Here is a 21,052-nt window from a genome sequence, read left to right as displayed (position 1 = left end):
TACTTAGTGGGGAAGAAGAACTAATAATGGATAACTTTAGCGTTTAATGCCTATTTTGATTCAGTCTTCACTAAAAAGATTAACTGTGCTGTGTATCCAGTCACCATAAGCAATGACAAGGGGAGAATGCAAGACAAAATGGGGAAAGACCACATTACAGACAACTTAGAATACTTAAGGAGCTGGCCATGCTTGGCGGCAGAGGTCCTTTAGGCTGGAATGAAGCGCTCGGCCCACATCTTGAGAGAGAAGATGAGGGAAGCATGGAAGATTTGATTGTCTCCTTGTCCAGCAGTCAAACAAGTCAGGATACCAGTGTGACGGTGACATATATATATGACATAACTGGAATATGGTCTATGCTACATATGCCATGTAACATATCTATATAAAGGTTATGATCTACTGAATATTAATCCTATTTGTATGCAGGTATCATTTTTGTATTCAAAGTTATGAATAGTGGCTGTGTACTGGCTTGATTTCTAAATAACCTTAGTAGAGCATTTGGTCAGTTCCTGGAGAAAGGAATTCGCAAAGTTAAGTGCCCAATCAAGAAGCACTTAAGGAACAATGCATCTTGGAATGCTCCAGTCCACATAAGAAGTCTTCCTGGAAACATTCAAGATGCCATGTGGGCAACAGCTTGTGCCTGTAAAACCTGTGTGTCACGTATGGACCTGTGACTGGCCCTGGTGACTCCAGAGTATGTATTCATACGGGGGGTGTGTGGGGGGGGAAACAGCTGTGCATCTCTCTCTGTCAGTGTTACAGCAGGTAAACAACTTATGAGTTAACCCTGTATAACGCTTATACAGGGTAAACTCATAAATTGTTCGCCCTCTATAACACTGACAGAGAGATATGCACAGCTGTTCCCCCCCCCCCCCCAGTATTAATACATACTCTGGGTTAATTAATAAGTAAAAAGTGATTTTATTAAATACAGAAAGTAGGAGTTAAGTGGTTCCAAGTAGTAACAGACAGAACAAAGTGAATTACCAAGCAAAATAAAATAAAACCCACAAGTCTATGTCTAATCAAACTGAATACAGACAAAACCTCACCAGTTCCACTAAGCTTCCTTTTACAGACTGATCTCCTTCTAGGCTGGGGCCAGCAATCACTCACACCCCCTGTAGTTACTGTCCTTTGTTCCAGTTTCTTTCAGGTATCCTTGGGGGTGGAGAGGCTATCTCCTTAGCCAGCTGAAGACAAAACAGAGGGTCTCCCACGGGCTTAAATTGACTCTCTCTTGTGGGTGGAGACTCCCTCCTCTCGCCTATGCAAAGTCCAGCTCCAACGTGGAGTTCTGGAGTCACCTGGGCCAGTCACAGGTCCATGCATGACTCTCAGTTTTTACAGGCAGAAACCATTGCCAACCTGGCATCTTGACTGTCTCCAGGAAGACTTCTTACGTGGACTGGAGCCTTCCAAGATGCACTGTTCCTTAAGTGCTTCTTGATTGGGCACTTAAGCTTTATACAGGGTAAAATGGATTTATTCAGGGTTTGGGCCCCACTGGGAGCTGGGCATCTGCGGGTCAAAGACAGGAACACTTCTGTAAGCTGCTTTCAGTTACGCCTACAACTATTGGGGACGTGGTTCAGACTTGGGTCTGGGGTTGCAGCAGGCTAGCGGGTCTGGCTCAAACCAGGCAGGGCACTGAAGTCCTAAGCTGGCAGGGCAGGAAAGCAGGCACAGAAGTAGCCTTGGCCCATCAGGGGGCAGTTCCCAGGGGGTTTCTGTGATCCGACCTGTCACAACCAGGCTTCCCTCGGCCATGCAGGGACTATCAGGACGACCCTGGCTTTGTCTTGCCTGATCTTGTTCCTTACTTTTAGAATCAGAGATATTGTGGAAAGTGTGTAATACAGGCTGTCATAAATATAAAGGGAAGGGTAAACACCTTTAAATCTCTCCTGGCCAGAGGAAAAAACCTTTTCACCTGTAAAGGGTTAAGAAGCTAGGATAACCTCGGTGGCACCAGACCAAAATGACCAATGAGGAGACAAGATACTTTCAAAGCTGGAGGGGGGAGAAACAAAGGCTCTCTCGGTCTGTGTGTTGCCTTTGCCGGGACCAGAGCAGGAATGCAGTTCAGAATTCCTGTAAAGGGTTAATAAGCAATCTAGCTAGATATGTGTTAGATTCTGTTTTGTTTAAATGGCTGATAAAATAAGCTGTGCTGAATGGAATGTATATTCCTGTTTTTGTGTCTTTTTGTAACTTAAGGTTTTGCCTAGAGGGATTCTCTAAGTTTTGAATCTGATTACCCTGTAAGGTATTTACCATCCTGATTTTACAGAGGTGATTCTTTTACTTTTTCTTCAATTAAAATTCTTTTAAGAACCTGATCGCTTTTTCATTGTTCTTAAGATCCAAGGGTTTGGGTCTGTGTTCACCTATGCAAATTGGTGAGGCTTTTTATCAAGCCTTCCCCAGGAAAGGGGGGTGTAGGGCTTGGGAGGATTTTTTGGGGGACAGACGTTTCCAAGTGGGCTCTTTCCCTGTTATATATTTGTTAGACGCTTGGTGGTGGCAGCAATAAAGTCCAGGGGCAAAAGGTAAAAGAGTTTGTACCTTGGGGAAGTTTTAACCTAAGCTGGTAAAAATAAGCTTAGGGGGTTTTTCATGCAGGTCCCCACATCTGTACCCTAGAGTTCAGAGTGGGGGAGGAACCTTGACACAGGCCCTTCGTCCAAGGAAGGAGAAATGCATCTTCCAAAGACTGAAGGCCTAGGCTCCCTGGAACAGAACAGACTACACTTCCTGTTTGTGGCTGAGGCAAACAGATTCACCTCTGGACATTCCCACATTCAAATATGCCGTCTAGGGTCTGTGGGGGATCCAGCTCCCCTTCTCCGTCCTGGGAGAAGCGTCTGCTGAGAACATCGGTGTGGCAGAGCGTGTTCCAGGAATGCACACTGCTGAAATGGGAATACACGGGGCTATGCACCCCTTCCATAACTGTACTGCTTCAGCACGCAAAGGGGGATCCCGCACCACCCTGCCAGTTGATGTGAAACATACATGCCACGGTGGCGAGATCTTGCCAGACTTCCGTCTGATGAGAGGGAGAAAGCGGAGACAGGCATTTCTGACCGCAGGTTGATGTGGAGACTGGTCCCTTGAGGTGGCTGCTTGCCCTGGCCTGTATGAACACCAGGATGTGCCCCTCAGCTGAGCAGTAATGCATCCATTGTTACGGTAGCCAGTGGCACTGGCCAAAGGGAGTGCGGGCCTCACGGCTGTGGTGTCCTCCCACCAGCCCAGGGAATCTTCTACCTGTTTGTCCAAGCTGTTTGGTGAGGTGACTGTCCTGAGCCTCCCCTGAAAGCAGTGAAGGTGCACTCTTGCACGAGCTGTGACAAGTGCAAGCTGCCAGGTCACCCAGGAACTGCAAACAGAACCTCACTGAGGTTTGAGATCTCAGTTGAATAGTCTCACTGAGGACTGATAAGGTTATGAACCTGTCCCTAGGAAGACAGCTCTGGCAGCCAGCCAACCCCATGTATCTTCTTCACAGAGTCAACACAGACTTCTCAACATTGAGCTGTAGGCCTAACCATAGGAACAGAGCTAAGGCCCTCTGGGTGGGAGCCTCCCTTCCCCCTCAGCACATTTCCAGCTCCCTCAGCCCCTGCCCCTGGCCGCCCGGGCTGAGAGTGGAGGGTGTGGGATGCTGCTGCCTCCCCAGCCTGGCTCTTGCAGGCAGCCACTGAGCTGCATGGAGCAGGACCCTCCGTGGCCACCCTCAGCTGGCTTGAGAAGCAGCTCAGTCCCCTCCCTCCACTCCTGGCTGCCAGGGAGAGGGGCCAAGCAGGCTGGACATATGCTGGGGGGGGCAAGGGGAGTGCAGTGGGAAAAGGACAGAGCCCCTCTCCCCCCCCCCCCCAGGTAACTGGCAGGGGGAATATGGCAGCCCTGGGCTGGGCACCGGGGTCGGGGGGGTCACTGGGGAAGGCACAGGGAGCAGGGTTCCTCTGCTCAGCTCAAGTTAGGGACATTGTCCGTGCCCCTCCCCATGCTGAGATGTCCGTGAGGGCGTGGGAGCTCCAGGGAGACACCGGTGCTGTGAATCTCCCTGGGCCGGCCCCAGCCTCGCCCAGAGGCATATAATCCCCACTTCTGTGGCCTCAGTCCTCCAGGAGCCAGCAGGATTGGCTGCCCTGGCCCAGGGAGGTGGGGCTGGAAGGCTCTTCCCAGAGGTGACATGTGGGGTGGTCATGTGCCCCCGCCCCAGTATCTGCAGGTACGATTCATTTCTGTGCCAAGCCATCCTTGCAGAATCCAAGGTCACCTCGTTAATCAGCAGGGCGAGTCTGGTCGGTGTTGCCAATTGGAAGGTATTCAATAAATCCTATTGCAATCCTTGACCTCTCCCAGTGGTATCTGAAGGGAGCCTGCCACATTCTTCATGAGGTCTTGAAATTGCTTAAAGTTGTTGCTCAGAGAAGGTGCAGAGGCACCCCTGCTTCATCACATGGTGGTGGGGAGACAGTGGATTGAGAAGTAGCGGCCTGATCTGCTCTAGCATCTCATTCCTTAAATGTCTCCCCTGCTGCGGTGGGCTGAGGCGGTAGAGACTGCACCTCCCTTCCCTCTTGGTGAGCTTCGCTCAGAGCCCTGGGAACTGCTGTTGGTAAGCAGCCCAGAATTCCCACTGAGGAGTCCCTACCAGGGAGGAGGGCCCCCAGGGTTGCTCCCACCCCTTGTGATGCCTTGTCCTGGATTCCTCCCCATCTCTGTGGCCCACACAGCAAGTATTCCTAGGAGGGGCGGGGGAAGGAGAACCCTGTATTGAGACTGAAGAGGTGAACAGAAGTCCTTTTCATCCTCTTCCTCATGAACAGTGAAGAGCCCCAACCGAAAGTGGTGATGAATCAGGTGGTACCTGTGATAAACCAGCGCCTGGACCAAACTAGTCTTGATACCAAGGGACCCTTTGTGCCCATGATCAACAGAGACGGTGCTTCCTCTGCTACAGTCAAGTCCTTTGAGTCCGAAATTCTCCCGGTACTGAATGTAGCGTCACTAGGACGTGACAGTCTCTCTGGATGTAGATGGTGCAGAGGATTTAGAATGCTCCCATAGGGTGCCAGATGTAGATGCTTCAAACTATACCAATTGACCCACTGAGGGTGATACTAGTGGCAGAGGTGTGTCTGATGGCACCTCTCTGGAAGAATGTCTCTCCTTGCTGTTCCCGTCATGTCCGGTTGTTACCAAGGCTCACTCAGACCATGCTTGCTCTTGGAGGAGCGTCTTGGTTTTCCTTGCATCTGAGGAACCTGCAGCTTCCATGGTACCAGAGCTACAAGTTGATTCCAAGACCACTGACTCAGTGGGAGACTGTGATCTCTTTGGAGCAAACTCCTTATGAGGTAAGTGAGAGCACCTCTTCCCGGGGCTTTTTACAGGTCTCTGAAGCATTCCCTTTCTTGGAGAGGTGATGGACCAAAATCAAAGGGGCACTAGCTCTGTCTGGAGGCGGTGTACAGGGGGATTCTCCTGACCTGGCTCCAAAGTAGGGCCAAGAGAGCACTCCATCATATGTCTCAACTTGGTGTCCTGTTTTTTCCTCGCCCTAGATTTCTGAGCTAACTAGAAGCTACACTTCTGTGGGATGGGCAGCTCCCCTAGGCAGTGGAGATACTTGGAGTGGCCATGGCTAACTGGAAGAATCTCCCAGCAAGTGACACAACATTTGAAGCCTGAAGAGCTGGGCATGCTCTCCTGAGGACGACAAGTCTCCCTGGTGGGAGAAGAGAGGAAAAGGCACTCCTCTCACCAAAACATAAACTCACGACTTGCTAAACTAAGACTGAGAGAGGGACTCTATAAAGATAAGGCATGCTGGCAGCAAACACGCTGCAGCCCCATCTCAGGCCAAGGTGGTTGAGAAGGATTTTGTGGCTCTTCGCCCACACAGCCCTAGAGAGCCTCGGCAGGGGCATGAGGATGTGGATAGTGCATACGTAGGCTGAAAGGACACAGCTAACAGATCTTCAGCTGAAGACACGTGAAGCACGTGACCACCAGAGGTGGAGCACACACTTGAAGAAGAACCTGACCCCTGAGAAAAGTTAAACAAACTAGGCATGTTTAATCTTGAGAAAAGATGACTGAGGGGGGACTTTCAAATCTGTGGGGGGCTCTTATAAAGAGGGTGGGGATCCATCATCCACTGAAGGCAGGACAAGAAGCAACGGGCTTCATCTGCAGCAAGGGAGATTCAGGTTAGATATTTGGAAAATTTTTCTAATTCTAAGGCTAGTTAAACTCTGGAACAGGCTTCCAGGGAAGGCTGTGGAATCCTGTAATTGGAGGCTTTTAACACAGGTTAGACAAACACCTGCCAGGAATGGGCTAGGTTTATTTGGTCCTGCCTCAGAGCAGGAGACTGGACCTGATGACTTCTTGAGGTCCCTTCCAGCCTGCCATTTCTATGATTCCATGTGTACATTTCTAGTGGGGTCCTGTAAGGATCGGTTTTTGATGTACACTATTTAAATTTTTGGTATTAATGACCTGGAAGAAAACAAAATCATTGCTGATAAAAGTTTGCAGATGACAGGTCAATGACAGAGCAATCTGGATCACTTGGTAAGCTGGGTGCAAACAAACAAAATGCATTGTAATATGGCTAAATGTAAATATCTAGGAACAAAGAGTGATGGCCATACTTACAGCATGAGGGACTCTATCCTGGGAAGCAGCGACCCTGACAAAGATTTGGGGGACACAGTGGACATTAAACTGACCCTGAGCTCCCAGGGCAATGCTGTGGCCAAAAGGGCTAACACAATCCTTGGATGCCTAAACAGCGAAATCTCAAGTAGGAGTAGCGAGGATATTTTACCTCTATATTTTGCATCCTAAGTCCAGTTCTGGTGGTCACCATTCAAAGAGAGTGTTCAGAGAAGAGCCACAAGATTGATCAAAATATTAGAAAACATGCTTGTTAGTGATCAAATTAAGGAGCTCAATCTAGTTATTTTACCAAAGACAAGGTTTGCGGTGACTTCATCACAATCTACAAGTACCTACATGGGGAACAAAAATTTGATAACGGGATTTTTGATCTGGCAGGCAAAGGTCTAACAAAAGCCAGTGGCTAGAAGTTGAAGTGAGAGAAACCTGGAAGTAAAATGCAAATGTTTATAGAGGGTAATTAACCACTGGCATTGCCCAAGGCTCATGATGGATTCTCCATCACAGGCAATTTTAAAATCAAGACTGGATGATTTTCTAAAAGATGTGCTCTAGTTCAAACAAGAATTAATTCAGGGAGGTCCTATGGCCTGTTACACAGGCCAGACTAGATCACGGTGGTTCTTATGAAAAGTGGTTTCAGGTTGGTGATGTGAACACACCCTTACAGAAGGCTACTCTAAATGTGTAACAGTCATGACTAATCATTTCTGATTTGTTCAGTTCTTTCTCTTCTGGCTGGGATCCATTGTTTAAAGCAGTGTTTCTCAACCAGGGATACACATAGCCCTGGGGGTACCCAGAGGTTTCCCAAGGGATACATCAACTCATCTAGATAACTGCCTAGTTTTACAACTGGCTACATAAAGAGTAGCAAAGTCAGTACAAACTAAAATTTCCTGCAAACAATGACTAGTTTCTACTGCTCTGTGCACTACACACTGAAATGTAAGTGCACTATTCATATTCCAGTTGATTTATTTTATATGGTAAAAAATGAGAAAGTCAGCATTTTTCCGTAAGAGTGCGCTGTGTCACTTTTGTATTTTTATGTCTGATTTTGTAAGCAAGTAATTTGTAAGGGAAGTGAAACTTGGGGTACATAGGACAAATCAGACTCCTGAATGGGGGACAGTCATCTGGAAAGGTTGAGAGCCACTGATTTAGATCGTCACCATTTTGGACTCCCTTGAGACAGTGGTTGAAGCTAAGATTTGTGGGGGATGGATGTTATGAGCTTGTTTAAACGTATTTGAAACCAGGTGGTGTAACCAGACTCCTTCATTAAAGATAGCTGAGACAGAAAGCGAAGTAATAGAGTTTACTGGACTAGCTTTTGGCGGAGGAAGGGACAAGCTTTCAAGCTTCACAGTTCTCTTCCTCAAGTCTGGAGCAAGACAGACCTGAGAAGAACTCTATGCAGCTCAAAAGCCTTGGATATAAACTGGTCATTGGGAAGTTTAGACTTGAAATTAGACAAAGGTTTCTAACCATCAGAGGAGTGAAGTTTTGGAATAGCCTTCCAAGGGAAGCAGTGGGGGCAAAAGACCTATCTGGCTTTAAGATTAAACTTGATAAGTTTATGGAGGAGAAGGGATGATGGGATAGCATGATTTTGGTAATTAATTGATCTTTAAATATTCATGGTAAATAGGCCCAATGGCCTGCGATGGGATGTTAGATGTGGTGGGATCTGAGTTACTACAGAGAATTCATTCCTGGGTATCTGGCTGGTGAATCTTGCCCATATGCTCAGGGTTTAGCTGATCGCCATGTTTGGGGTCTGGAAGGAATTCTCCTCCAGGGCAGATTGGAAGAGGCCCTGGAGATTTTTCGCCTTCCTCTGTAGCATGGGGCTCGGGTCACTTGCTGGAGGATTCTCTGCTCCTTGAAGTCTTTAAACCACGATTTGAGGACTTCAATAGCTCAGACATAGGTGAGAGGTTTTTCGCAGGAGTGGGTGGGTGAGATTCTGTGGCCTGTGTTGTGCGGGAGGTCGGACTGGATGATCATAATGGTCCCTTCTAACCTTAGTATCTATGAATCTATAAAAGCATGTCCCTTCCACCAACAGAAGTCTATCCAATTAAAGGTATTACCTCACCCACCTTCTCTCTCTCACAGCCTGGGACCAACAATTTGAGATAGTTGTAAAAAGCATTAAACTCCTTTATGTAACCCAGGATCTGAACCAACAGGCAGAGGAAATTTCACTGGCTATTGTGTGGTGAAGGTTTGTGTGTCTGTGATAGAAAAAGCAAGAAAGCCCAGAGAAGCTGAGAGAAGGCAGAAAAGAAGCACGGGCAGCATGGCCACGTAAGCAAGAGCTTTTGGGCAAAGTCCTACTTAAAAGAGGCTTTGAACTGTGAGCAAAGAAACTAACTCCAGCTTGATTCCTCCTGTATTAAAACAGGACATTGTAAATAAACACCTGAAGTCATCATCAATTTCTCCTGGTGTGACGAAGCGGGACTGTTCTTAATGTTTCCTCTGAATATTGTGGGGGTGCCTCAGTTTCCCCTATGCAGTTCTTAAGTATCTAGGGGGTGGGATAAGGGTGTATGATCCTTGCAGAGCCCTAGAGGGCAGGTGTGTGCAGGGATCTGGACACAGAGAATGGCCGACACCCTGTTTCCTGGCAACTGATGGCCTGGGACCTTCCCCCCTGCAAGGTGAGAGCTAAAGGGTTGGAGGACAAAGGAATCAGGTGACCTCCTGGCCCAGGGAAAGGAACAAAGCCCAGAGGAGGAGGGGCTGGAGAGAGTTTCAGTTTGGGGCTGGCTGGGGACGAGGAGTGAAGTGCAGACGTGATTGTCTGGCTCACTGCCCTCCAAAAAGGACCCGGCTGAGGGGTCCTGTTCTCTGCACATACAAGCTCTGTGTTAGACCATATCCCTGTCGTCTAATAAACCTTCTGTTTTACTGGCTGGGTGAGAGTCACGTCAGACTGCGAAGTTGGGGGGCAGGACCCTCTGGCTTCCCCAGGACCCTGCCTGGACGGACTCGCTGTGGGAAGCGCAGGGAGGGGCAGAGGAGGCTGAATGCTCCAAGGTCAGACCCAGGAAGGTGGAACCTGTGTGAGCTGCGTGTCCTGAAGACAGTCTGCTCACAGAAAGGAGACTTCCCCAGAGTCCTGACTGGCTTCGCAGGGAGCAGCTCCAGAGTATTGCCCAGGGACTCCATGACAACTGGTGACAGTGGTGGGATGTACTGCACCCTGCAGATGGTGCTTCCTGCAGTAAGTGACTGGGGAGCAGTAAAATGAAGGGGGATTGACGAGGACCTGTCGTGCTGAAGGCTCAGAGAGGAGCGGTTTCGGGGGGCGGTTAACCCCTGGGAGTGTGTGACCAGTGAGAAGGACTGTGCAGTAATGGGGTCTCCCTGGGGATTGCAGCGAGCAGTCCAAGGGGCGGAGGAGCCTGCGGCTCGACCCTGGCAAAGAGGTGGGGACCTCGAGAAGGGCTGGCACACTAGGGGTTCTCCCTGGAAACCGTGGGGAGCTGAGAGCACACAGGCCTGTGAGTCCACAACAACTTAGGAACAGCGGAGTGATGGCCTGTCACCGTCTCCTTAAGAAGGACATTGTAATCCTGTGCAGAAAGAGAGGGTTTCACACTGGAAAGTTCACCAAAGCACAGTTCATCATGCAGCTGGAGGACGATGACCGCTCTAAGGAACAGATTTCTGACCCAAATGGGGCTATAGCAGGATCTGGGAGCAGCTGGAGTGGTAGCCAGGCATCCCCAAGACTCCTGTCTCTGACCAGACAGGGGTCTTCATGATCGGGTTCCCCATTGGGGGATCGGAGACGGACGGGATTGAAGCTGAGTCCGAGAGAGCAAGAGGACTGTGGGAGACAGCGAGAGCCCGAGAAAGAGCTGCAGAAGCAGCGGCAGCATGAACTGGCGGTGGGGGAGCGGAGAGGCCTAGGGGACCTCCCAGGGGTGAGTGGGGATAGACCCCGGGGGGCCAGTTCCACAGGGAACCTCGAGACTAAATTGCTGCCCCTGGTTAATGAGGGGGGGGTGTGGATGCCCACCTCACTGCCTTTGAGCAGGCTGGAGATTTGAACCAGGGGGACCCTGCGGAAAAGCCCCGGTGTCTAGCTCCCTTGATGGGTCCCAAGGCCACCGACTCCATCAGCCAGATGGGTGGGGAGGTGGACAGGCTCCCACTCCTGACCCCAACCTATATGTCTGCGTGGAGTTTCCTGGGGCCAGGCCCCTCGGACCCCCAGTGGGAGCGGAAGGTGATGGTCAATGGGGAGACATTCCTGGGGTGGCGAGATCCTGGGACAGAGAGAACTGTTGTCAGGCTCTGGGTGGTGCAGCCTCAGATGCTGAGGGGCTGGGTGAGCTGGGTGAGGGTCCCAGGGATGAAGCCCCTTGCCCTGCCTATGGCCCAGATCCCTGTGCAGACCCAGGAGGGGTGGGGCTGGCTGGTCGTTGGGGTTCTCCAGGATACCAGCTGCAAGACCCTGTTGTGGGGCGACTGTGTCTCTTTGGGACAGGATCCAGGCCCTGCTCCTGTAACTGCCAAGGGTTTGAATTTGAATCCAGGGAACCAATTCGGGGAGAGGGAAATGGTCAGTGAAAATGTAGATGACCTGGCTGGCAGTGGGGAGGAGCTGCTAGGCTTGGGCTACCTACCTGCCTGCCTGTAACCAGACCCCTGGGGCTGGGTGGGACAGAGAGATGCTCCCTGCCCCCCTTGCACACCAAGGAGGGGGCTCACCCTGGCTCTGATGCAGTGAGGAAAGCAGTGAGCTCCCTGCCTACCCCACTGGGACAGCAAGGGCAGCGCTGAGCACAGGGGGGAGATAAGACCCCAGCTGAGTGGGGGGAGACACAGGCAGGTCAGGGGATCTGTGGGGAGCGGCAAGGTGCTTAGTAAGGAAAGTCTGGATGAGCCTAGGCAGCCTTGTGAGCTGATGGCTGTGTCTAGTCAGCAGGGTGGGAAGGCGAGGAGAGAGGAAGATGAGTGTCCCTGGACCTTACCTGTTAGCTGGGTGGAGAATTGTGACAGTCATCTGCATTTTCACTGACCATTTCCCTCTCCCACAATTGGTTCCCTGGATTCAAATTCAATTGTGACAGTGAAGGAAACGTGTCTGTCGGGGGTATTGACTTGCCTGTGGAGGGAGCTACCCCGATCTCCAAGCAGTTGTCTGTGACCAGCCTTGTGTGCTGGGACAAGGGGAAAGAGGTCCCAAGCTGGGGTGTGGGAAAGGAGAAAGTGTGTCCGGCTCTTCTTTGTCTGTGGAGCAGACAGAAGGGGCCTTTCAGCCTGTGATGGTTGAGGGTCGTGCAGTTGTCTCAGAGCTGGTTCTGGATTCAGCTAAAGCCCAGGAAGGGAAGGGTCCTAAGTTTGTGTCTGCTCGGGAGAATGGCCCTGTAACTAGGTCGCATCCAGTTAGTGTCTATGTAAAATCCCAGAGCCCAGACAATTCTGGTGCTTGTATTTTGCCTGTTGCTAGTGTGTGGTTGGGAAAGGGTGTCGCAACTCTGTCTAATCAGGGTGAGATCCTAGCCAGGGCACAAGGAGAGCATGAAGGTGATGTGATCGTGTTACCTACGGAGGGTGTGGAAACCTGTCACAAGAAGGAAAAGATTCCTGAACTTGTGTGTGGCAAAGGGAAGGAGAATGCTTCTGACTTTTTATCTAGGAAGTCTGTGAGTTTGCCCGAAAGGGGATTGTGTAGGAATCCGCCGGATGGGCCAGAGCTGATTCTGGATGTAAGGGAGACCCAGAAAGAGTCTGTTGTTGCTCAGGACAGTGTTCCTCTAGAGCAAGCCTTCGGTGAAGAGGGTAAGAGCAGAATTTCTGTGAGGGGTGAATTGTTGCATAGAAAAGCCCTAGGGAAAGGAATCCTCATGGAGTCTTTGCAAACAGTTTACTGCAACTGAAGGGTGTGAAAGTGATTTAATCAAGAAAGTTTCAGAGTAGCAGCCGTGTTAGTCTGTATTCGCAAAAAGAAAAGGAGGACTTGTGGCACCTTAGAGACTAAAATTTATTTGAGCATAAGCTTTCGTGAGCTACAGCTCACTTCAGCGGATGCTTTAGCTCACAAAAGCTTATGCTCAAATGAATTGGTTAGTCTCTAAGGTACCACTAGTACTCCTTTTCTTTTAATCAAGAAAATTTCAGTTCCTAACAGCCAGAAATTTTCTGTTATGAATGGATCCACTGACTTTCCTGTTGAAAGATCCAGTGTGGATAGCTTTGAGAAGGCCTCAGATGGAGTGAGAGCTGTTAAGAAAGTTAAACAGTCCTCTAACCCAGTGGCTGTTTGGCCAGCTTGTTGGGGAGACAAGGTTGTGGAGAAAGGGATGTCTCCATGCTAGTTCTGTAAGTGAACAGTATGTGGCCCAGGTCAAGATGAGGGCTCTTAACCAAGAGAGCCCAAATTGCAACCCTCCAGACTGGAGCGCTGGGAGAAGACCCGATCCCAGTTTGACCCCCAGGGATTTTGGGGTGGCAAAAGGGCACAGGCCGCATAAACCTTCCCACATGCAGCATGCAAGTACTATCGACCACCCCTGACCTAAGGGAGGGCGTGAAACTGGAAGGGCCTGGTGTAACTCCCACCAAGGAATGGGAGAGATGCTGGGGCATCCATGGGAACGTTGGTGGATTCGAACTTCCCCAGGTCACCGGCTAAAGTGACCCCGCTCAGTTCAATCTCAAAGGGGGGAGAGATGTGATGAAGTGGGACTGTTCTTAATGTTTCCTCTGAATAGTGTGGGGGTGCCTCAGTTTCCCCTATGCAGTTCTTAAGTATCTGGGGGGGGGATAAGGGTGTATGATCATTGCAGAGCCCTAGAGGGCAGGTGTGTGCAGGGATCTGGACACAGAGAATGGCCGACACCCTGTTTCCTGGCAACTGATGGCCTGGGCCCTTCCCCCCTGTAAAGTGAGAGCTAAAAGGGTTGGAGAACAAAGGAACCAGGTGACCTCCTGGCCCCGGAAAGGGACAAAGCCCAGAGGAGGAGGGGCGGGAGAGAGTTTCAGTTTGGGTCTGGCTGGGGCCATAGAGTGAAGGGCAGACGGGGTTGTCTGGCTCATTGCCCCCCGAAATGGACCCAGCTGAGGGGTTCGATTCTCTGCACCTACAAGCTTTGTGTTAGACCATATCCCTGTCATCTAATAAACCTTCTGTTTCACTGGCTGGCTGAGAGTCATGTCTGATTGTGGAGTTGTGGGGCAGGACCCTCTGGCAGATAGGCACCACCTGGGGTCAATTCAGTTACTGGTCCCACAATGAAGCATTTCCAAGAGTTTAATACGGGTCTCAGTTTTTTGTTTTTAAATGTAATTGCAACTTAGAAGCCCAGGGCTTTTAGGGGCAACTAAGGACAAGGAGTTCTTGGGAAAAAGCAATTTGCAACCATGTTTCAAAGTTTTTATTGGGAAATTTCCTTTAAAAAAACAAAACAAAACAAAAAAAACCCCACCATTTGCCAAGAAAACCAGTGCTGCTCTCGGCAGATAGAGCCCCTTTCCATACAGGAAATGACTTGCTAGGTGCCACATTTGGTCTTGCTCTCTCTCCCTTGCTATTACTGCTGAACAACAATTTGGAAATTGGATCTTGAACTCTTCTTAACATTCGTTGAGCACAGCCTCCCCCTGGCAAAGTTCAGTGAGGCTGCAAGGAGCCTGGAGATTTGCACATGCCCCCAAGTTGCTAGCAAGTAGCTCCAAAAATTAACTTCTCAGCCTTTCAATACTTGCATCTCACCACCCACCCAGTCCTACTCCTCCACCTTGAATGCAACAGCATAGAGCCAGAGGTACCATTACCAAGCTGAATTATGAGAGAGGATATTAAAGTCACATCTCCCCGAAACTCTCCTTCCTTCCATGTGCTGTAACCACACAGCGTTGCTCACTTCAAAAATCTCTCTGCCTGCAGGAGCCCCCCCTCAAAAACCCACCCCTCAGCAGGCAGGCAGGCAGGAACTTTTGTGAAGTTACAGGGCACTTGCCACGGGTAGATCCATGCTCTATCAATGGAGTCACTCAGCCCATTCCCACAGGGAACAGCTTCAAACTATTAGCTTCAGCACTGAAAACCTGCTGCCACCTCCCAGATCAGGCATAAGAGCAACTGGTGGGTCTCAGGACAGATGCCTGGAAATAGGAGCTTTGCTGCTGTTTTTTCCAGCCCCTGCTGCTTACAGCCCTAAACAGGAAACCCTAATCCTTTGCATGTGACGTCACACCCATCACCCCAGCAACCAAGGCGATGTCAGAACCAGAACTTGGGCTTGAGAGCAAGAGCAGGTGAAGTGATCAGAGAAGAAGAGCTGGGCTCCCTGCCAACAGCCAGAAAAGGGGGCATGCCACGTGTGCCCGAGGCATGCAGGGGCCTGCCCCCCCACTGAGGGGCACTGTGTGAGGCACAGGAAAAGTGGGGGACAGTCATTCCAAGAGGGCTCTGGCTCGTGGGCTGCTTGCCCCTCCAGGTTCAGTTTTCAGGTGACAGTAGGGGCAGACTGTTCTCACCAGGCAGGAGCGGTTCCTCCACAGGGTGAAGTCAACTACTCTGACTTGGCCTGGTGACACTCCCCTCCTGGAAACCACCTCCCCCCACAAACCACGGACGGCAGTGCCAGCTCTCAGTAATGTGTGAAGGGGGGAGCTGGGACTCTGTGGGAAGGGGCCCTGCCTTCCCTGCCCCCCCCAACACACACAGAGGTCCCCGTGTGCCCAGGCAGCTCTCCGAGCCACTTCACCATGGCCTGGAGGGGGGCTAGGACCCACCCACAGTGCCTATTTCTAAAGAATACAGGGCTTGATCTCCAGCAAACAGAGGGGAGAGACGCAGCTCCCACCATCAGCGTGCCCTGTAGAGGGAGGGCAGCGGCTGCTGGGGCTTGTTCCAGCACATAGGAACAGTCCTTTCAGCCAGTGGTTCCAAGTAGGAGCCTAGTAACGCCCTGAGAGAGCACATGCTGGAGCAGTGGCTGGCAGAATATGCTTGTGGCTCAGTCCAAGTGTCCAGACTCCAGCTAGAAAAGGGACAAAAGCAGCCCACTCCAGCTGGAAGTGCAAATCTGATTGAACTTACACGCCCCAGCCCCTTGCTTTCACCCCAGCCTGTGCTGCCCGAACATGCTGGGGAGGAACGCAACACTAGAATGGCTCCAGCTATTGCTCAAGTGCTGCAACAAACCCTGGCCTTTGAACACAAACCCCCCCATAGGCCACAGCTTGGCAGAGCAGATGCCATGGCAGGGCAAGGGGCCCCTGCTAGGAGCCATTAAAGGGGCACCAAGTACCTGCCTGACAATCCCCAAAGCCTGCACCAGCACACCAGGAGGAGGAGTTAAACGCCATTGTTCACAGCCTCAGTGGTTCCTTGGTGTACCTGACAGCACTTTGGTAGAGCTGCGTCTGCACTTCCCCTTGCACGTGGGGCTGCCACAGCAATGGGGTGTGGACAACCCGCTTCTAAAGGTATGAAAATGCAACAGTAAACCCACAGACTTCAACAGCTGTGGAGGGAGGGGATGCACTGAGGGCAGGAGGGATTAAAAGCAAGTGAACGTGGGGAGCGTAAAGGCTGGTGGGAGGCAGAGGGGGCAATGCATGGAGGGCAGAATGAAGGCACCCTGCACGGGCCCTGGAATTGCGTTTAGAACTAATTTGCTGACCCTGACTAGCACTGCAGCTGATGGGAGGCTTAGCCTGTGCTTGCTGATGGGCAATCCCAACTCCCGCACCTGGCAGCAGATTGAGAGGGGCTGGAGCAAATCAGATAGCAGAGGTGGGTGTTACAGATGAGCATCCACAAGGGCACTGATTCAGAGCAAACCCTGGTACGCAGCCACGCTCCCATGCTAGCTGGAGTCCCTCCCAGCAGGAGGTTGCAAGGCACGGGTTAGATTCCCTTTTCTAGGGCCTCAGCAGGAGCATGCCTGCAGTTTCCAGCACAGGGGCGAGTCCCCCTTCAGCCAGGCAGTACTAGCTCCCAGCCATAGCATGAATTCATGCAGCCTCTTATGCCCAGGTATTGCCCCAGAGAACTGCTCCCAGCCGAGAGCCATCCCCATTGTCCAGATAGAGCTGGTCCAGGAGCGGGATTTGACTGGGGTCATTGGAGAGGGCTTCCCAGGGAGAAACACTTTCTCCACCCATATGTAAGATCCTGCTCTGCCCCAGGGATAGGAGAATGTCTGCACAGCCAGGCTCGCTGTGGTTTTGGGCTGGAGCAGGCCCCTGTGCTGAGGGTAAACCAGTCGCTGTGTTCTCCCCTCCACAACCCCAGGGGAGACAGCTCCACATACCCTCTGGCAATTGAGCTGCTACCCCTTTTCAGAAGCCTTCCTTTCCTTCAAGTGGTCAACGCTCCCTGCTGGCTGGACAGGGCTGCGCACTTGAGAGCCCCGCATGCAGCTCAGACAAGTTGGCTAGGAGCACCCAAAACAAGTCCCCAGGCCCCCAGTGAGGGGAAGCTGTGGATGAGCTGCTAGAGAGCGGCTCAGATGGAGGAAGAAGGGGGATCCTGCAGTTTGGGATGGGCACCGCCCAATGCACAGAGCAGGAGCCAGGCCCCATTAGCAGAGCTACACCCAGGATTCCTGGGGAGCTTGGATGCAGCAGGGAGACAAACGTGACTGGCAGGTGGATGCCCAGGGGAGGGCTCTCAGTGTTCATAGCAGAAGCCTGATGCAGGCCTATGGAAGTGCAGAATTTACAGAGGAGCCACCCTGGCCCAAGAGAGGTGAGCACCTTTCACTCCTCTGCATGCCCATGGCTCACCAGGCAGCCGAGAACCCAGGGGCTTGGCTCGGCTAATCCTAGGCTCCTAAACAGACCTGCTAAACCCATGAGAGAAAAAACAGAATTTGGGTTTGTTTTTGGCTTAATTGGCTTGTGAGTTGCTTGTTAGCTAGTTTTTGGCTTCTAGTTTGTTGCTTCTTTATTGTGATTGGTTCCTGGCAAGCAGGGGCAAGGGTTGGGGCGGTGGGGGGGGGGAAGAGTCAGGGGTGCTCACCTGGAGCCCACCACAGTCCCAGACTGCACGCCGGGGGGTCTAATAAGTGAGTGTTGGGGTTCTTAGGGACTGGCTTGTTTTGAAATGGGATTAGCTTGATTTTTGGCTTATTGTGAAAGTTGGAGAGCTAATTTACCATGTGTAAGTTGACGACTGTGCTCCTGGGCAGAGCAGCATAGCTCTCCCCGAGCAGGTTTGTGTACCAGGCTGCTAGGTAGAGACAGGGGGAGAAGGAGGAGGCAATGGGAAGTGTGTTGTGCTCACTGTATTCACCTCTGCACGGCAGCAACAGACATGACAGAACTTACATTTAACAGAAAGGTTAAAAATTCTTTAAATATTCCCACCATCAGTGCAATGCAAGCGAACGATACCACAGGTCCGAGGAGCAGCCAGCCCAGTGCATGGGGGAAGAGTCCCGCTACCGCTAGGAACAAGTGTGCACTGTACAGGACACGAGCAAATGGATGGACCCCTAGAGCATGTCAGAGGGCTGAAGCAGTCCCATAGGGCCATGCAAGGCTCCAGTTGGGACGCCAAGCCCCTCTCCTTTGATTCCCCGGAAGGCACAAGATTTCTAGATGCTGCAAGGCTGCGTAATGGAAGAGATTCCCATGGAGAAAGGGTGAGGTGCACTAAGCCTTTGGCACAGGTCCCTGGGGCTCAGCAGCCAGCTAGGCCCAGCCTGGAGGTGGTGGCCTGAGTGGGGCTGTTCCATTGAAAGCAGCTCAGTACCTCCGAGCAGGGTGGAGCTGCAGACACCACAGCTGGACACAGGCAGCAGGCTCGGCCCCACTGCCCTCTATGGGGGAAGAGGCACATTCCTATGGAGTCTGCACAAAGCGAAAGCTAGACACATTGGGCACCGATGGCCTCTGCCAGCCAGTGCAGCGAGCTAGACTCCTGCTGCAGCTCCTCCAGGGGACTACCCAAGCTGTCTACGATGGCTCTCAGCAGCAGCCAGGGCACCCCACGCCACATGCAGAATCCAGGAGCTGGCCTGGCTTCCAGCTTTATTTGGGAAAGGCCACATCCTGCCTTGCTGCGGAGAGCGGCAGATGCTGAACTGCAGCCTCAAACAGCCGGGGTGATCCTGGCTCCCATCAGAGGGGCCAGAGGCAGTGAGTGCCAGGGTAAGCAAGGAGAAAAGGTGCCCAGCAGGCAAAGGGGGTGAGGCGAAGCACTGACTGGTCCCATAGCTGGGCTTTTTAGTGGTAAATGCTTTGGCATGGTACTTTCCTGTGCCCAAAGGGCTGTGGGAATGTTTGCACAATGGACCTCCCCTCTAGCCTGTGCTGCCAGGAGACATCCTCCCGGGGGGCGGGGGGAGGCAGCTGCTAAGCTGCCTCGGAAGCAGTCCCAGAAGGTCCTAGGGAAGATACTTTAGACATGTTAAGGTGCCAGAGGTGGCCAAGGGGCCCCTGCCCAAGACTTCCAGGGCAGAGCAGGTGCAGCAGCTCCCCCATTGTGGGAAGCACTGTGCCCAGAGCCCGTGGGAGGGGGAGGGGTAATGCAGAAGGACCCCCTCCCCCGAGAAATAAAAAACCTATGCATGATATATACATACATACATACAGACCTATATAAATATATCAAACCTGGGGCTTGCGAGACTGGCCAGCTACTGGAATGGGTCATTGGATCTGCTCCTGCCAGCTCCTGCCCTGGCAGCCCCACCTTGTGCTGGGGGATCCCTCTGTCCCCGGTGGAGGGGAGCAGCGGGGCTGAGAAGGGGAGCAGCAGAAGAGCAATTCCAAGCAGCAGATTCGGAAGCATCCAGGTCTTCCCAGCCATGGGCTTTCCCCAAGCACAGCGAGGCCCTGCTGCACAGTGCTCCCTGGCGCAGGGCTTGCTGCTCACAGCCCAGAGCATCTTTCTGGGTCTACTTCGAGTGTCTCAAAATAGAGATGTGCAAAACTGTAAACAAATCCCATGTGGCAGGGTAGCTGCTACCTTGTCCATCAGGCTGGCGTGCTGCACAGCTGGGTGCCTGGGAGAGGCAAGAGGGTCCAGGCCCGGAGAACAGGTTGGGGTCTACAGCCGGCTGGGCTCTTCCTCACTGTCGCTGCAGTTTCCACAACAGTCCTGAAGTCAGAAGGGCAACAGAAGGGAGGAGAGGGAGAGAGGAGCACAGCAAGCAGAGGGTGAGCATGGGTACAAAACAACACGCCCCCAGCTGCCCTGAGCAGGGCGGGTCACCCCGCACTGCGAGAGAAGGGACTTGGAGCCGGGGAAGAGAGCTAACACCCTTGGGAGGGGAACAGATAGGGGAGTCCTTCCAGCAGGACCATTTCCCAGAGGACATGCCCTTGAGTGGAGGAACAATCCTATACTGGCCAGCTCAGCAGCTTGAGGTGGGACCTCACTGGCCTTGCCCAGACTGAAATCCATCGAGGTGCAGAAGACACACAGCAACCAGCTCATGTCTGACCCAATGTCTGCACCCTACACAGCACAGGGCCCCTTGATCACTGGGGGCCCACAGGCAGCCGGTTCCCTCAGCAGGAAGAGGGCAGGGATCTGGGCAAGGCAGCTCTTGGAGCCCATCACAAACAATCCTTGTGCCCTCAGTACATATAGACCTATACAAATATCCCAAACCCTACAAAGCACCTGGGCTGGCGAGACTCAGAGCTCAGGATGGAGGTCAGGGGGTCAGCAGGAGCCTTTGACTTCCTGGAGCCCCTCGCTGGGAGCAGGGCCCACAGCAGTGGTAATGCAGGGAAGCTTTGACTGAGCGGACAGCAGTGGCAAAGCCCCCTCTCACACTGGGGTGAGGCAACAAGAGTGCAGGGAAGCAGGGTTAGTCGCTCACGGGGTAATTAACACACACAAGCAGCATCTGCTCTGCTGGGGTGGGGAGGGTGGGGGTTAGGCACTGAAGGACAAGACGACTCTTCCCCAGGTCTTGCCATGTCCGCAGGTGAGTCTAGGCCACCAGGTATTTCCCTGAGCAGAGCAGCCAGGAGAGGGCTGCTCACCTCTGGAAAGAGAAAAGATGTGGCATGAGAGGCTGGTGAGTCACAACCAGGCAGGACCCCATGTTTGCTGCAGCTCCCGCCCCCCTGCCAGGTCCCACAGCTGGCTCAGAGCACTCCTGTGCCAGGACAGTGGGATAAGTGGCTCCGGCCAGAGGCTCTTATGAAACAGCACCAAAGAGGGACAGCCATGCTGAGAGCCTACGAGGGGAAAGCGGGAACCAGCAGAGGAGGTAGCTCGGAACGGGTCTGGGCCAGGCTGTTCTGACATTTACTTGTGTTCAGTTCACACAGCTGCTAGGCAGCAGCTCAGTGGCAGCAGCATGGGCTATGCCTGTCCCTGGATACAAACCGA

At 52.2% G+C, this 21,052-nt stretch overlaps 1 protein-coding gene across 2 annotated transcripts in view; it reads right to left on the bottom strand.

Annotated features, from left to right (window-relative positions):
* Positions 1-14,125: 14,125 nt before the first annotated feature.
* The window catches only part of GRK6 (G protein-coupled receptor kinase 6), a 34,616-nt gene continuing 27,689 nt past the window's right edge, over positions 14,126-21,052 (bottom strand). Inside the window, exon 16 of one of the 2 annotated variants that reach the window (XM_077823875.1) lies at positions 14,126-20,702. In XM_077823875.1, the coding sequence (XP_077680001.1) occupies positions 20,697-20,702 (6 nt within the window). In that variant the 3' untranslated portion in view covers positions 14,126-20,696. The remainder of the gene's footprint in view (positions 20,703-21,052) is intronic. The other variant, XM_077823874.1, reaches the window with a different exon arrangement.

This window comes from Eretmochelys imbricata, chromosome 8 (assembly GCF_965152235.1).
Source record: "Eretmochelys imbricata isolate rEreImb1 chromosome 8, rEreImb1.hap1, whole genome shotgun sequence".
NCBI lineage: Eukaryota > Metazoa > Chordata > Testudines > Cheloniidae > Eretmochelys > Eretmochelys imbricata.
The sequence above is the reverse complement of the archived record's forward strand: the minus strand, read 5'-3'. Positions and strand labels throughout refer to the sequence as shown.